Source organism: Callorhinus ursinus, unplaced genomic scaffold (genome assembly GCF_003265705.2).
Source record: "Callorhinus ursinus isolate GAN/ISIS: 27379988/994484 unplaced genomic scaffold, GSC_fseal_2.0 scaffold13, whole genome shotgun sequence".
NCBI lineage: Eukaryota > Metazoa > Chordata > Mammalia > Carnivora > Otariidae > Callorhinus > Callorhinus ursinus.
The window spans coordinates 41512580-41530950 of NW_027397075.1; the positions used below are offsets into that span (position 1 = coordinate 41512580).

An 18371-nucleotide genomic window follows, 5' to 3' on the forward strand; every position below is an offset into this window, starting at 1 on the left:
AGACTGAAACAAGCAAACCTGTTGTGATCAGGACCCACTTGGGTGTACTTATATTCCCCTTGAATCTTTTCCTTTTGGAAATACTGGTTCAGACGAGCCTTAGCATTTTCCAATGTCCAGTTTCCGTGAAGCCCAGCATTTAAATCCACTTCTTCTGACTCTAAAGTCTGTTGAATCAATGATAATTAAATTTGGTTGCATTAATTTTAATTTAGTTATGCATATCTAAGGTACAGAAATTTCTAACAATATCTTCTTTGTACCACCCTTTATAATGCAAAAACTGTTTTTAATGCTTCTATTCCTAGACAAAAGTGAGCGAGAAATAGTTTTTGCTACATCTGGTGATCCTACTGTATAAACAAGCTATCAGTTAACGTATTGTGTATTTAAATTATTCCTAAGAAACCTTGACAAATTTTGTGTTGGCTCTAACACTTTAAACATATTAAGTGGAAAAATAAGCTTTTTTATGAAGACATTTTTGAGTGCTCACGAAATGAGGTTTACTAAGGTAATTACATTTCCTGTAAAACAGATGAGGATACATTCCACCACCAGAAAAATACTCTTTTGTTTCATAGGCAATTCTAGCGACCAGATTTAATGGGTAGCTTAGGTTTATGCTGTCTTGCGTGAACAAGGAGCCTCAAACAATGACTTAAAAGAATTACCAAATTATTAAGTTGTGAATATCTTAAGTCTTGCAGTGAACCAAGTACTAAGTGACAACCCTGGGTATGTGACAAAGGGTGATAGGATAGCCTTACCGCTTGTACTTCTTGTTCTTCCTTTCTTGAATAATAATCCTTCAAGTTGGCTCCTCGATCCCAGGTGGGCCCAGGAGGACCATAGCCAGAGGCCCCAATTCCAGAATTATTTTCTATAAGAAAAGAAAATGAAATATTTAAGAAGATCCTAAATATTTTAAAGAATATTTTTAGATTTTGGCATTCTGTAACTAGAAAGCCAAAGTTTCTCAATTATTTGGAAATGTGCCCCAAATCTTCATGACTTACTTGAAAACTGTTTCATGTTTGAAATATAGGTCTAAATTGATAACCGCCAGGCTGGTATGTATGGAGGGAGCTACTAGCAATGATCATAAGTGACTGACAATCTAGCATACATTTTCAAGTTGGTTAAACTTGGTAACTGATTAAATTTGTTCAAACTGCTTCTTTGCTAAATATGACCTTGAGAGAAACCTGTTAGCACTAGTGATGGGGATAAGAAGCTGAAAAGGTGTAAGTAAGTGTTAAAATCTTGGTAAGAAAGCAGACTAACTAAAGATACCTAATACTGCCTGATTATTAACTCTACTAAGTCCACGACATGCTTTTAGAAAAATTTATTCCTCACAACAATCTCATGAAATAAATACTACTGTTATTCTCATTTCATAATTACTGGATCTAAGACTTAAGTAACTTGACCAAGATCCTAGTTAATCTATCCTATACTGGGGCAAGACCAATAAAAGCTTTGATAATATACAGAATTCAATAACACCTTGGATGCACAAGGTATAAGTCTACAATATATTCGGAAGGAATAAGTTAGAAACAAGAAAGGGCAATAAATAAGACCCTTTAATCAAACGATCTAGCCTGTGCAAAATTTATACAGAAATAAAAATTAGTAAAAGCTAATGAAAGTAAGGAATTAAGCTGTATCGTACTTCGTAAGAGAAATCACCGGTGGTATTTGTAAATTTATGAAGGACCTGGGTTGTCTCAACATTATGAGTTCACTGTAGTTATCTTTTTATCCAAATGAGAAAGAGATGAAGACCAAGAAGGATCATGTGTATCTTATCGTGTCATACATACACATTCAAGTCCCTTACCTGCCTTTAGAGCCAAATGTGGAGGAAGAGGCCCTCCCATGGTTGTTGGTAAACCTCCACCCGTAGTTGCTGTGGTGTCAGGTGTATCAGTAATTGGGGGTGGAGGAGGTGCTACCTGCAAGAGGCAAAGTCAAGGCAGGATCAGTAATTTCACCCTCACAGGGAGTAGTAAATTTTTTTATACTTAAAGGAGGTCCATGTGTCACCACCTCCTAACCCCATAATATTAACATCTTTGTTTTCAAAGTTTAGAAACTATAATATTCTTACTTGAGGCAGAAAAGAAGGTAGTAAAAATTACTTGTAATTCTCCACCTGGAGATTTTATATGTGTAAACAAATACAGTTTTTCCACAAAAAGTGGGATTGGTTTATGGTGTATAATTTTTTCCCACTTAGTAGCTTTATAAATACATTCCACATCCAAGAAGTATCATATCTGTTAAGAACCCTCCATAAAGTAGACACTGTTCTGGGTACTGAGGATAAAATGAACAAAAGAAACAGATGTTCTGTACTTAGAGCTATTCAAATACCTATACTCTAATTCTTACAGAGCCAAACAATGAATAAACACATAATATGTCAAGTACAACACAATACTATACAAAAAAATGAAGCACAAAAGACAAATAGGGACTGTGAGAGATCTGTTTAAATAAAGTTAACTGGCAAAGCCACACTCATAAGTGAAAAGAGATGGAACAAGTGAGAACAAAAGAGTACGGGGAGGAGAGATTTCCAGACAGAATGTCACGTTCCAAGATGTAAAATATTTTATGTACATCTACTTTTTTTAAAAAAAGATTTGAGAGAGAACACGCTAGAGAGAGAGCGCGTGCATGCTTACTTAAGGACAAGTGGGAGGAGGGGCAGAGGGAGAGGGAGAAGCAGACTCCCCGCTGAGCAGGGAGTCCAATGCGGGAGGGGGGGCAGGTCGTTGTCGATCGCAGAACCCTGGGATCATGTCCTGAGCCGAAGGCAGCCCCTTAACCAACTGAGCCACCCAGGCGTCCTGGCATCAACATTTAAAAAAGCACCATAGTGCATTACTGAAAGGCTGCAGTTCCATATGCGCACCTGCCCTATATATTTGACAATTTCCTCACGTCCTCTCCAATTCTAGGAATTACATCAAGTGTTTTTACATCTTTACCAATATTACCTTAGTTTTTTGTTATGGCAACCTATTTTAATTTACATTTTCTCTGCCTATTATTCTATCTGGATATTCATTGATCTCATTAATTTCTAAGAATTTAACATCTCAGTGCTATTCACCTCACTCTGTCATACAAGTTGCAAATAATTTTTGTTGTCCTGATTCCTTTTTTCACTTTGTAAATGCTTACTGCCCAAAAAGGAACTTTTTATTTGTGTAATCAAATCTAGTTTCTGCCTGTGATAGCCTCCATAAAATGGCCTTTCCTGTCCAAAACCTACTCTGCATCATTTTCATAATTTCATTTTGGAGACAGTATCATGTAAATATAGTTCCTGTAACCTTACAATAATTAAAATTCTTTATTAATATGTGGACCAACTACTACTTCATAACTTTTTAAAATTCTCCTTGGCTATTTTTCAGCAATTATTTTTCCTAATTAACTTTTCTTTCATTTTTTTACAAGATTTTATTTATTTATTTGAGTGAGAGAAAGAAGCAGGGGAGGGGCAGAGGGAGAGGGAGGAGCAGGGAGCCTGACTTGAGGCTCAATCCCAGGACTCCAGGATCATGACCTGAGCCAAAGACAGATGCTTAATTGACTGAGTCACCCAGGCGCCCCCCCCAATTAACTTTTCTATTTTATCAAATAATGGTAAATATATACAATTTACTTAGGGAAAACGGCCTTCCTTACTTACAAGAAAGTAACTGACATCTTATGATAATGGAACCTCCCACCCAGAAACCGAGTATGGCTCTACATTTCATAAAATCATCTATCTGTTGAGACAATTCTCCATGAATATTTGGTAGTTCTCCAAGTCTTTATTTAAACATCTTCTCAAGGATGTCTGAATAGCAAACAACCTTGGAAAGTAGCGATATTTTCCTCCAGGATAGGGAGATTTTTTCCAAATGAGTACAGTAAAGATAGGGAGGGTGGCAGGTTTGCCAGCAGCCCCCTTATAAGACTGAGGGTTTCTTAAACTCAACGTACCTCAAGTATAATACAAATTCACTGTGCCCTCAGGATCCACATGGATCTGCTCTGTATCGTCCCCAAAAGATTTGAGGACACATGGGAACCAATACAAACATGAAGCTGATGCTGCCTGCTATCCCATGAGTAATAACATCCTTTGTCTCTCACTCAGAAGTCTTGTGTCTTCTGCAAGCAGGCTAAATTGTTAGACTGCAAGTATGGTAAAATCTCAGACTCTTTCAGACTTGATACTATCCTTCAGTAAAAATCTGTTACATTGTTCTTAAAGGTCCTACCAACTACATATTCTTAAGTTCTTTGTAATTTTCACTTTTACAATGAATAGGATTTTTTCCAATTAAATTCTTTATGATATTTACACTTCATTTTTCCTCTTATATTACATATCTTGCTTATTTTTTATTTACTGCATTCGTGGTGATAGTGCTTGGTCTTGTCTTAACTTTACAGAAATTCCCTAATTCAATGCACCTTAAACTATCTGCAGTGAAGAACTGGTTTTGAGTTCTTTCCCCTAATCCACTGGAAACAGTATTTTTATAAATATACAAAAAATGAACTGCTCCTAGAAATATAAGACATACAAAATACAAACCCAAGTGTATCACAATTCCATTAGCATATCTAGATGCGCATGCATTTATGTACTTACCACCTCAGCATTTTGAACACTGCGCTATGACCTGTTTTTAGTACAGCGTTTATTATTTTTGCTATTTATATTTTTAAGAGTTTATTTTTAAGTAATCTCTATACCCAAATGGGGCTCAAACTCAGAACCCCGAGATCAAGAGTTGCATGCTCCATCAATTCAGCCAGCCAGGCACACGAACTATTATTTTTAGATGATACTTTTCAACACGTCAAGAAGTGTTTTTCTACTCCATTTCCTAAGTACTTTATTGGTAATAAGTATTAAATTTTATTTTTTTAAAGTATTTATTTGTGAGAGTGCTCATGCGTGCATGAATGGAAGGGGAGGTAAAGGGAGAGGGAGAAACAGACTCCCTACCAAGCATGGAGCCCCATGCAAGGCTTGATCTCAGGACCCTGAGCGGAAGGTCATGCTTAACTGAAGCCACCCAAGCACCCCTCAAATACTTTTTTTAAACCTCTATTAAGTCAACCACTGAGTAGATAGGTACTTTTCTCTTATGAACTCATTAACATGATGTAGCAAGAAAGTCTGATTACCAGGTTTTGCTTCAGATTTGCTGGAGGTGTCATCTAAGATACGGTACGTGTACCGTATTACTTTTCTAAAATATGAAAAATACTGAATTCTCAAACCTATCTTACCACATGGGTTTTTGATAAAGGACTATGAATCTATAGTTATTTACTATTTTCTTAATTAGACTTGGAATGGACTATTTATCTTTTATAGTTAAGATTTTTACTCATCAATTCTATTTCTAATTCTACAATTTCTGGTTTCATCTCTATTAATTCAAGTTTTTTTTATTTTCCTGAGTTGAAAATTAACAGTTAAAAAAAATTTACCAGTTTACTCATCTAAAAAACTATTTCTTTTGCAATAATAAAAGCATTTGATACTATTTTAACTAAATGACAATTCCTTTGGTCTTCGAGAGTTTTGACATTGTTACCTAAACAGTGTATAATTTCTAATTTTCATTTAGAACCAAGTGTTTAAATTTCCTAATGTTCAGGATTTTTTGCTACTTTCTCACATTACCATTTTAGTTGGGCCAATATACACATTTGCATTTCTAACATTAGATGGGTATATATTGTGAACTAATATTTGTCTTTCCTGCTTTCTTCCTTGAAGTTTACTTTGATATTATTTTGTACTTCATGTGGTATAGTTTTACTCATGTCTTTACTTTCAATCTTTCTAATTTAAAGATTTGTTTTATACAGATAGCATGTAACATGAAGCACAGTGCTCTTCCAAAGGTTAGGGCTGCGAAAGCCAAGTACAGCTTATTCTAGGGACAGTCCCAATAGCCAAATCCTAAACTCCAATGTGATAGTATTAGGCGGTGGGGCCTTTGGGAAGGGATCAGGTCATGAGGGTACGGCCCCCATAAAAGAACTGGTGACTTATTAAAAAAAAAAGAGCTCTCTTGCTTTTTCCACCATGTGAGGATATAGTGAGAGAGCCTTTCATGAACCAGGAACTGGGCTCTCACCAGACACTAAATCAGCCAGAACCTAGTATCTTAACACTTCCCAGCCTCCAGGAGTGTGAGAATAGGTTTCTGTTGTTTACAAGCCACCCAGACTATGGTACTTTGTGATAGCAGCCCGAACTAAACAGGGAGGATTTTCTTTTTTGTAGTTCTTGATCAACTAAGATGAAGGTAGAGGCAAAGAGGGTATTAACCACCTGCCTCCAGACATTTTGTGGAGGAGCACCAGCCAGCTCGGTCTCCGTAACGGCTATGCATCCCCTGTGGAGAAGGGCCAGTGCCACCTAGTTAAAAGTGCGCATCCTGCCCACTACTTTCAAGATCAAGAGATGTAGCTGACCTTCCTAACACACAGAAACAGAGTTAGGCAAAATGAAGACACAAAAGAGTAGGTCACAAATGAAACAGGAGGAAACCACAGCAAGAGACACAAGTGAAACAGACATAAATAGCATGCCTGATAGAGACTTTAAAATAATGATCATAAAGATAACTCAATGAATATGAGAAAAGAGTGGAGAACATCAGTGAGAACGCTTAAAAGATAGAAAACATAAAAGAGAACCAGAGATGAAGAACACAATAAATGAAATTAATACACCTGATGGAATAAATAGCAGGCTGAAAGCAGCAGAGGAACAACTTAATGAACTAGAAGACAGTAATACAAAGTAATCAAGGTGAACAAATGAGAGAAAAAAGAATTATGCAAAATGAGAATGGACTCAGGGAACTCCGTGACTTCATCAAGCATAACATTCACATTACAGGGATCCCAAAAGAGAGAGAAAAGGGGGCAGAAAATTTACTTCAAGAAATAATAGCTAAAAACTTCCCTAATCTGGGGAATGAAACAGATATCTAGATCCAGAAGACACAGAGATCCTCCAACAAAATCAACCAGAGGAGGTCCACAACAAGACACAGTAATCAAAATGGCAGAAAGTAGAGATAAAGAAAAAAATTTTTAAATTATTTTTAAAGATGTATTCATTTGAAAAAAAGAGACAGAGAGAGCACAAGCAGGGGGAGAGGGAGAAGCAGACTCCCCACTGAGCTGGGAGCCTGACACAGGGCTTGATCCCAGGACCTGGAGAGATCATGACCTGAGCCGAAGGCAGATGCTTAACCATCTGAGCCACCCAGGGGCCCTAAGAAAAAAGATGTTTAAAGCAGCAAGAGAATAGACAGTTACATACAAGGGAAACCCCATAAGGCTCTTAGTGGATTTTTCAGCAGAAACTTTGGCAGCCAAGAGAAGGCATGATATTCCAAGTGCTGAACAGGAAAGAAATTTACTGTCAAGAATATTCTATCCAGCAAGGCTATCATTCGGAATAGAAGGAGAGATGAAGAGTTTCCAAGACAAGCAAAAGCTAAAGGAGTTCAGGACTAAACCAGCCCCACAAGAAATATTAAAGAGGACTCAGAGTAGGAAGGAAAGTCCTTTAACTGAGAGTATGAAAAGTAGGAAACACAAAACCAGTAAAAATAAGTATTTCTGTAAAAAAAATCAGTCAACAAAATAAATTCACAGAATAAAAGAATGTAATAAAGTAGGACATCATATACATAAAACACTGGGAGGAAGAGGAGTAAAGAATGGTTTGAACTTAAGCAACCATCAACTTAATAATATAGACTGCTATATGCAGATGTTATACACTACCTAATGGTAACCACAAATTGAAAACCACTAACAGATATGCAAAGAATAAAGAGAAAGCAATCCAAATATCAAAGAAGAAACCCAGCAAACCATGAGAGAGAGAAAGAAAGGATCAGAAAAATATTATAAAAACAACGACAACACAAGTTAAAAAAAAAAGGTGATAAATACGTATCTATCACAATTACTTGGGCTCAATGCTCCAATCAAAAGAGGGTGACAAAGTGGATAAAAAAAACAAGACTCATATGCTGCCTACAAGAGACTCACTTCAGCTCAAAAGACATCTGCAGACTGAAAGTGAACGGATGGAGAAATATTTAGATGTAAAAAAAAAAAGCTGGGCTAGCAATACTTCTGTCAGACAAAATAGACTTTAAAACACACTGTACCAAGAGATATAATAATAAAGGGAAAATCCAACAAGAAGATATAACAATTATAAATATTTATGCACCCAACATGGGAGCACCCGAACACTTAAAGCAATTAATAATAATAAACATAAAGGAAATAATTGATGGTAATACAATAATAGTAGGGGACTTTAACACACAACTTTTTTTTTAAGATTTTATTTATTTATTTGAGAGAGAGAATGAGATAGAGAGCACGAGAGGGGAGAGGGTCAAAGGGAGAAGCAGACTCCCCGCCGAGCAGGGAGCCTGATGTGGGACTTGATCCCGGGACTCCAGGATCACGACCTGAGCTGAAGGCAGTCGCTTAACCAACTGAGCCACCCAGGCGCCCCTAACACACAACTTAAATCAATGGACACAGCATCCAAACAGAAAATCAACAAGGATACAGTGGCTTTCAGTGACACACAGCTATTTTTTAAGATTTTACTTATTTATTTGACAAGGAGAGAGAGCGAGCGAGTGCACAAGCAGGGGGAGCGGCAGGCAGAGGGAGAGGGAGAAGGCTCCCCGCTAAGCAGGAGCCCAATGTGGGGCTCAATGCCAGAACCCTGGGATCATGACCTGAATGGAAGGCAGATGCTTAACTGACTGAGCCACCCAGATTTAACAGATATATTCTGACATTCCACCCTAAAATTGCAGAATACATATTCTTTTCAAGTGCACATGGAACATTCTCCAATATAGATCATATATAAGGCCACAAAACAAGCCTCAACAAATATAAAAAGGTAGAAGTCATACCATGCAACTTTTCTGACCATATGCTATGAAACTAGAAATCAAGCATAAGAAAAAATTTCAAAAGACCACAAATACAGGGAGGTTAAATAAAATGCTACTAAACAATGAAGGGGATCAACCAAGAAATCAGAGATTAAAAAGTACATGGAAGAGGGGCGCCTGGGTGGCTCAGTCGTTAAGCGTCTGCCTTCGGCTCAGGTCATGATCTCAGGGCCCTGGGATCGAGCTCTGCATCAGGCTCCCTGCTCCCACTCCCCCTGCTTGTGTTCCCTCTCTCACTGTGTCTATCAAATTAAAAAAAAACACAAAAAACTTAAAAAAAAATATATATGGAAGAAAGTGAAAATGAAAACAATGGTCCAAAACCTTTGAGATGCAGCAAAAGTGGTTCTAAGAGGGAAGGTTATAGCAATACAGGCCTACTGAAGAAGCAAGGAAAATCTCAAATCAACAACCTAATTCTACACTTAAAGGAGCCAGAAAAAGAACAAAGCAAACCCAAACCAGAAGAAAATAAGATTAGAGCAGAAATACAGAAACTAAAAAAAAAAAAAAAAAAAAAAAAAGGAAGAGATCAATGCAACCAGATTCTTGTTCTTTGAAAAGATGAACTAAACTGAGTGCGTGGGTGGCTCAGTCGTTGGGTGTCTGCCTTTGGCTCAGGTCATGATCCCAGAGTCCTGGGATCAAGCCCCACATTGGGCTCCCTGCTCCATGGGAAGCCTGCTTCTCCCTCTCCCACTTCCCCTGCTTGTGTTCCCTCTCCTGCTGTGTTCCCGTCAAATAAATAAAATCTTAAAAAAAAAAAAGGTGAACAAAACTGATAAACTTCTAGCCATACTTATCAAAAAAAAATACTCAAACATAATCAAATTAAAGGAGATAAATAACAACCAACACCACAGATACACAATTGGAATAGAGTATTATGAAAAAGTATATACCAACAAATTAGACAAACTGGAAGAAATGGGTAAATTCCCACAAACATATAACCCACCAAAACTGAAGCAGGAGGAAATAGAAAATTTGAACAAGCTGATTACCAGCAAGGAGACTGAATCAGTAATTAAAAAAAAAAACTCCCAATAGACAAAAGTCCGGGGTCACATGGCTTCACAAGCAAAATCTACCATTTTAAAGTTAATACCTACTCTTCCCAAACTATTCCAAAAATAGAAGGAAAACTTCCAAATTCATTCAACAAGGCAGAAGACATGAACACACACTTATCCAGACATAGCGATGGCCAACAGACATATGAAAAGATGCTCAACATCACTCATCATCAGGAAAATACAAATCAAAAGCACAATAAGATATCACCTCACACCTGTCTGAATGGCTAAAATAAAAAACACAAGAAACAAGTGTTAACAAAGATGTGGAGAAAAAGGCAACCATTGTGAAAAGTAACATGGAGGTTCCTCAAAAATTAAAAATACAAATACCATATGATCCAGTAACTCCCCTAGGGGGTATTTACACAAAGAATATGAAAATACTAATTTGAAAGGACATATGCACCTCTCTGTTTACGCAGATTTATAACAGCCAAATTACGGCAGCAGTTGTGACTGTGCATTGATAAATGAATGGATAAAGAAGATGTGGTGTATATATATACACAACAGAATATTATTCAGCCATAAAAAAATGAAATCTTGCTATTTGCAACAGCACGGAAGGATCTAGAGAGTATACTAAGTGAAACAAGTCAGAGAAAAATAAATACCATATGATTTCACTTATATGGAATTTAAGAAACAAAACAAAGGAGCAAAGGATAAAAAAGGGGGGGCAAACCAAGAAACAGACTTATTTTTTTAAGATTTATTTGAGACAGAGAGCATGAAAGAGAGAAAGCACAAGAGGGGGATGAGGAGGGGCAGAGGGAGATAGAAAAGCAAACTCCCTGCTGAGCAGGGAGCCCAATGTGGGGCTCAATCCCAGGACCCTGAGATCATGACCGAGCCACCCAGACGCCCCAAGAAACAGACTCTTTAGAGAACCAACTAATGGTTAACAGAGGAGAGGTAGGTGGGGGATGGGTGAAACAGGTGATGGAGTACACTTGTCCTGATGAGCACTGGGTGATGTATGGAAGTGTTGAATCATTATTTTACACCTGAAACACTGTTAACTCTACTGGAATTAAAAAAAGAAATGAGGGTATTAAAAGTGTGCCGTAGTACATAACCTTGGCTCTAAGGAAGATCTAATGATCTGAAAAATTATGTTAAGTGAAACAAACAGGTTATAAAATAGTTTGTGCAATATGTATTCTATCAATTGAAATTCACATTTAAATACTGAAGCAAAAATAAATCTATTGGCAATAACATAGTTCATTCATGCTGCTTTCTTTACAATTTGTATGTTTTGCAAAATTTCTGCAATACGTATTAAACGCTGTAAAAATGTTTAATTCTAGAACTTATATACATAATATACCTAATTAATAAAACATGAGCTGATAAATAAATGAATAGACAATTCAAATGAAGAAAATTAGGTGCTCCTGGGTGGCTCAGTTGGTTAAGCTCCAACTCTTGCTTTTAGCTCAGGTCATGATCTCAGGATTATGAGACAGAGCCCCATATTGGGCTCCAAGCTGGACTTAAGATTCTCTCCCTCTGCCCCACTATGTGTGCATGTTCTCTCTCAAAAAAAAAAAAAAAAAAAAAAAGGGGGGAACATAATTCCATTTATTAAATAACTAAAGAAAAGCAAAAAAAAATTTTTTTTTTAAATCTCTTAGTCATTTTTTTAGGCTACCAAGGGTTCTGGTTCAAGATACTGATGTAGGAAGATCCTGAACTTGCTTCCTCACGCAGACACTGAGTCTACAGCTACATACGGGAACAGTTTCCTTTTAAAAAAAATCTAAAAGCTAGCTGAGTGATGACTACACACATCAGGCAAGCAGGAATAAGCCACTTTGAAACAGGTAGGAGAAGCTGGGGCAATCTTGCCAAAAACCCTACTCCAGGTGTGGCAACCCACAGCCAGGGGGGAACTCAACCTGGAACTCCTCCCCAATGGGCAGAGTTCAACACTCAAGTTTTAAGACATACACTTGGAACAAGCCCCCACAACACCTAATTTTAGAAACCAAGAGAGCTTATATTCCAAGACCCACAAGATGGTAGCAATCTGTAAAATGTCTCTTAAAGGGCTTGTGTGCTTGGAGTGCCCTGTCCCAGGGCCCAGCTCAGAAGCAGCCAACTGCACCCAGACTTAAAGTGAAGGAGACACTTGCTTATATTAAAATCTTGGTCCAAGGCACAGGCACCTACTTTAACACATCCATCTAGAAGTCTGTCGGAACATTACCCAGGAATGGAGACCGGTGAGTACTACCTTTTCATGCTTCGGAGCACCAGCATATCCTAGAAAAGAACCTTTACATGTGCGTGGTGCCCCAACTTTTGTGGCTGCTGCACAGGGGATGCCTCTTTATCACCTGGCTCTGGAGGCCAGGTAAGCTTGTGTTCCTGGTCATATAGGTCTGTAATAATCAGCATTACCATTTATTTTTTTTTTAAAGAATTTATTTATTTATTAGAGAGAGAGAGAGAAGGAGAGATAGAGAGCACAAGAGGAAAGAGGGTGAGAGGGAGAAGCAGACTCCCGGCTGAGCAGGGAGTCCGATGCGGGACTCGATCCCGGGACTCCAGGATCATGACCTGAGCCGAAGGCAGTCGCTTAACCAACTGAGCCACCCAGGCGCCCTCAGCATTACCATTTAGAAAGGAGTTCAAGAACCTGTCTGTGGCTCCAAATCTCATGACTGCTGCCAGGGGACACCTCTACTTTGCCTGGGTCGGGTGGCCCGTGCAGCTTATGCTCCTGGGTCCCATAAGACTATAACCAATGGAGAAAGTGTTCTTTCTTTTCCTATTAATTTTTTTTTTTAATATAGGCAACACATGTTATATTAGTTTCAGGTGTACAACATAGTGATGTGACAAGTGTGTATGTTATACCATGCTTACTGGAGACAGCTCTTCAACAGCTATCACACCCATGGCACAGGAAGAGGGAACAGATCCAGGAGCTGTCTTTCGGTGAAGGAGGCCTACTTTTAGCTAAACATCATGACTGTGGCCGGAGTAGGCTTCTAATTAAACAGGCATCTAGGGGCTGACTGTATTCCAGAGACCTCGGAGATAAGGTGCTATCTCCTTCTACTGTGTTCCAGAGTGCCAGTGTCTCCTGAGGAAAAGCTTTACAAGCATCTGGTTTTTGCAGCTAACACCCAGGGATGCCCCTCAATCACCTGGCTCCGGTTGCCACAGGGGCTTATGTTCTTGGGTCCCCTGGGACTGTGTTGATTGGAGCAACAGTTCTTGGCAGACTACCATACCCAGGCACAGTGAGGGGACTGAGGCACATCCCCAGTCTTTCTGTGAAGGAGGTCACTTCATTTGTCCTGAAGCTTCAGACACAGGCAGGCTTCAGGTTTGGCACACACTGCCCAGGTAACTGCTCTGAAGGAACATATGCTATAGATGCCATCTTGGTGATCTTCCTCTGCCTTGTTCCAGCTTGTTGGTATCTCCCGAAAAGGAGATTATACACTCGTCTGGAGCCCAAATATTTGTTAACTGCTGCCCAGGGAACACTTCTAGATTACCTGGCTCTGGTGGCCAGCAGGACTTATGCTTTTGGCACCTCAGAACTTTATATATATTCACATACTTTTAAAAGATGCTGCCTGAGGGTCTGGCTTCTAGTCTGCCTGAATCAGGTGCTGAGATCCTACCCTTTGGGACACTGAGTGATCTTAGCACATCCTCAACTACAAGGAGCTATTAATGAACTGCCTGGACAAGAACAGAGGTTTAAGAAACCACCAAAAGCTGGGGCAACACTGAATAAAAAAGTTCATCTCCTATATGAGGCCACTCCTTCAAGACTTGGGAGAAGTAGTTGTTTCATGTACTGTATAGAAACTAACATAGGCAAAATGAAACAGGAATATATTCCAAATGAAAGAACCAGATAAAACCTTAATGAAACGGAACTATGTAATTTATCTGATAGACTTTAAAATCATAAAGATGCTCACCAAACTGGGGAGAACAATGTATGAACATAGAACTTCAACAAAGCGATGGAAAATATAAAAAAGTACCAATTAGAGAAGTCACAGAGCTGAAAAATACAGTAACTGAACTGAAAAATAACACTAGAGGAGTTAAAACAGCAGACCAGATGGAAAAGAAGGATTAGTTAATTCAAATCCAAGGCAGTGGAACTCACCCAATCAGAGCAGCAAAAAGTAAAAAAAGGGAAAAAACGTAAAGATACCTTAAGGGACTTACAGGAAAATATCAAATGGACTAATATTCATATCACTGGGTTTCAAGGAGGAGGGAAGAGCAAGGAGCATAGATCTTATTTGAAGCTGAAAAGTTTCCTAACCTGGGGAAGGAAACAGACTATCCAGATGCAGGAAACCCGGAGGGTTATAAGTAAGATGAATGCAAAGAAACCCAAAGCAAGACACATTATAATTAAGATGTCAAAAGGTAAAGCAAGGACAGAATAAAAGGCAGCAAGAGAGAAACATCTCATTACACACATGGGAACCCTCATCCATGAGCAGATTCTTCAGTGGAAACTTTGGGGGCCAGAAGGTAGAAGTAGCATAATATATTCAAAGCGCTGGAAAAAAAATTTCCATGCAAGAATATATGTTACCTGGCAAAGTCATCATTCAGAACTGAAGGAGAGAGAAATAGTTTCCCAGATAAGCAAATGCTAGAATTAATTTGTTACCACTAAACCTGCCTTACAAGAAATGTTAAAAGGACTTCTTGGGCTGCCTGGGTGGCTCAGTAAGCCTTCGGCTCAGGTCATGATCCCAGGGCCCTGGGATCGAGCTCTGCATTGGACTTCCTTGCTTGGCAGGGAGCCTGCTTCTCCCTCTCCCTCTGCTGCTTGTGCTCTCTCTCAAATAAGTATTTTTTTAAAAAAGGACTTCTCTAAGCTGTAACGAAAGGGCACTAACTGGTAACAAGAAGAAATATGAAAGAGTAAATCTCACTGGGAAGTTAATATATAATAAAAGTAATAGAATAAGTACTTATAAAACTAGTATGAAGGTTAAAAAACAAAAATAGAAAAAATAACTGATTTTAATAATTAAAGGATACACAAAATTAAAAAAATGTAAGTTATATAAAAAATAGAAAACGTGGTGGAGGAGTGTAAAAATGTTGCACTTTAGAACTTAAGTTACTGACTTAAATGGACTAAATTCTCCAATCAAAACAGAGTGGCTGAATGGATAAAAAAACATGAACCACCTATATGTTGCCTACAAGATACAGTTTATTTTTTAGTACAAAAAGAACTTTATTAACCTTCTTTCAAACTTTATTCCCAGGCTTCTTCGGCTTAATTAGCTACAAGGAATGAATTGTGTATAAGCAAAAACTGAAAAGAGCTGTAGTGTCCTAGGTGCTTGACCTTAAAAATATTAGAGATCTAGATTTTATCAGATCCATGAACAGAATTTTAAAAAGCAGCATAATATAAAGTAGCAGCTCCCAGTAACTTCAAGTTTTATCTTCTTCAGAAGTTGATTCAATTCAGTTTGCTTCATTCTTGGAAGCTTCATCAAAATTCTCCGTAAGATCTGGAACTTCATCATCATCATCCTTTCTGGTAACAAGTGGTGCTTTTCCATCCATAGACTGATTTGGGCAGAGCTTCAGTCAGTCTTCTTAAAGGAGTCAGACTGTCTCCACTAAGCTGGTTTAAGATATTGGGTAGCACTTCTGTCAGCTGCGTGGTCTTAGCATGGCCTATAATGGTTGTTAAAGTGTTCACACTGCCAGGGATGCCTGAATTTTAGGGTTGTTAAAGTGGATCACTGTTCCTTGGTTTGCGAACACATTCACTTTTTCAATACCAGAGATACTGTTTATCCCTAACTTCTTTAAAGAGAACTGAAGTTTTCTACCATCTGCTGTAGCCGTTCCATGAACCACCTTCTTCTTGGTGAGCAGTTTCTTTCCCACCAATGCACATGTGTGCTTGCAGTTTGGCAAGTTTGGCAAATGTTCATGATAGTTTCTTTCATCTTGTTGGAACGGAAACAGGACCACATGAGGGAATAGGGTTGGTTGGCACTTAGGTGGTCTTGGGCGGACCAGCTGAGGTTCAGTGCACACACATGCGGACGCAAGATGGCAGCCAGAGAGGCCAGAAGGGATCCAAGAGATACACTTTAGATGGAAGTACACACAGACTGAAAGTGAAAGGACAGAAAGATATTCCATGCAATGGAAATAAACATTTCTATTTGTCTGGGGTAGCACCCAGAAAATAAGACTTTGTTTTTTGTTTTGTGTGTGTGTGTGGATAATAAACTTTGAAACAAAGAGTGTAATAAGAGACAAAGAAGGGCATTTCCTAATGATAAAAAGGTCAATGCAACAAAAGGATATAGCATTTGTAAATATTTAGGCACCCAACACAGGAGCACCAAAATATACAAAAAGCAAATATTAACAGACATAAAAGAGAAAGAGATAACAGTACAACTATAGTAGAGAACTTTAATACCCCATTTACATCAATGGGTAGTCATTCAGACAGAAATCAGTAAGGAAACACTGGATTTAAATGACTTGTTAGAGCAGACGGACAACAGATATTTATAGAACACCACCAAGTAAAGTAAAATTATCATTTATCTCGCCTTCTCTGTCTAAACTCTAACTCAGGGTGACTAAATTATTGATAAGAGGTTTCTTGTTATGAAAGTATTCCAGCTCAAAATCAAAGGAAACTGCTAATGAATAAATCTAAACAGTGATCATAAATCACTGCTAACGTCACATTACATGCCTCCTCCTGATAGAACAGAACATCACCTTCGGTATTTTCTTATTCTTGCCCCTCCACTCCCATCAAATCTGAATCTAATCAAGTCTCTAGATCTAACTACCAATTGTGGGAAACAAAGGCAGAGAAATGTTTTGTGATACCACATGGATCTAATCTGCAAATTCCAAACTGTGGGAAACTAAAGAATAAGTGATATGCTTTCTTCAAGAAATTACAGAGAAAAATGAGAAAGAGGGTAAGAGAATCTGCCGATTAAAAGAGATATTAATCACTTGCTATATAAACACGGACATCATTTGGAGCATGATTTAAACAGAATGTCAAAAATTGATTTGGGAAACAGGAAAATTTGAGTACTAACTGGATATCTGAGGACATTAAGAAACAATTCTAAAATTTTTTAGATTTGATAATGGAATTGTTATTGTGTTTTTTAGAAGGATTATCTTGAAGAGATACAAACTGAAATAGTAACAGATGAATGATAGGATGCCTAGAATATGCTTCAAAATAATCTGAAGAGGGGCACCTGTGTGGCCCAGTCGTTAAGCGTCTGCCTCCAGCTCAGGTCATGATCCCAGGGTCCTGGGATTGAGTCCCACATCGGGCTCCCTGCTCGGAGGGGAGTCTGCTTCTCCCTCTCCCACTCCCCCCTGCTTGTGTTCCCTCTCTTGCTGTCAAATAAATAAATAAATAAATAAATCTTAAAAAAAAAAATCTGAAGAAAGTAAAGATTAGAGATGAATCACGACTGGCCCTACTGTAAAGTACTGCAACTGAATTATGAAAACATGAGCTCATAGTATTATTCTTACTTCTGTACACATTTGAAATTTCCACAATGAAAAAATTTTAAAGTATCCTTTGCATTCAGAAACAGGTCACTTTCGGGAAGAGCAATTTGTGGAATGAAAGGGCAAATGCTAGATGAAGTAAGTGACATGATCAAGGATTTGGCAGGAATGAGGAGATGAGATGAAGATGGTAGTTAAAAGTAGGGATTGGCTTGTTATATGATGTTTTTCCAAATTCACCCATTCATCATTCATTCATTCAACCGAAAAAAAGGAACTTCAAGTGCCTGCTGTAATTTTAACACTGTAGAAACAGCAAATGGACTCAAAACAAAAACCAGGGCACATGGATGGTTCAGTCAGTGAAGCATCTGCCTTCGGCTCAGGTGTTGGTCTCAGGGTCCTGGGATTGTGCCCAGGGAGCACTGGACTGGGCTCCCTGCTCAGCAGGGAGTCTGCTTCTCCCTCTCTGCCCCCCCAAACATGCTCTTTCTCTAATAAATAAACTCTTAAAAAAAAAAAAAGACAAAAACCTGCTCTTATGAACTTTTATTCTTATATTAAAGTTTGGGGAAAAATGAGGTTAGAAGCGTGTTTTTTACGCTCAGTACAACTGACCATTTGGGGCTGGACAATTCTTTGTTGTAGGAGGCTATCTTATGCATTGTAGATGTTTAGTAGGTTAGTATTGCTGACA

At 38.3% G+C, this 18371-nt stretch overlaps 1 protein-coding gene across 1 annotated transcript in view; it reads right to left on the reverse strand.

Moving 5' to 3' along the window:
• DHX9 (DExH-box helicase 9) overlaps positions 1–18371 on the reverse strand; it is a 56750-nt gene that overhangs the window by 30936 nt on the left and 7443 nt on the right. Inside the window, exons 4-6 of the mRNA XM_025878002.2 lie at positions 1850–1964; positions 771–883; positions 19–167 (exon numbers count right to left, since the gene is read on the reverse strand). Of these exons, the coding sequence (XP_025733787.1) occupies positions 19–167; positions 771–883; positions 1850–1964 (377 nt within the window). The remainder of the gene's footprint in view (positions 1–18; positions 168–770; positions 884–1849; positions 1965–18371) is intronic.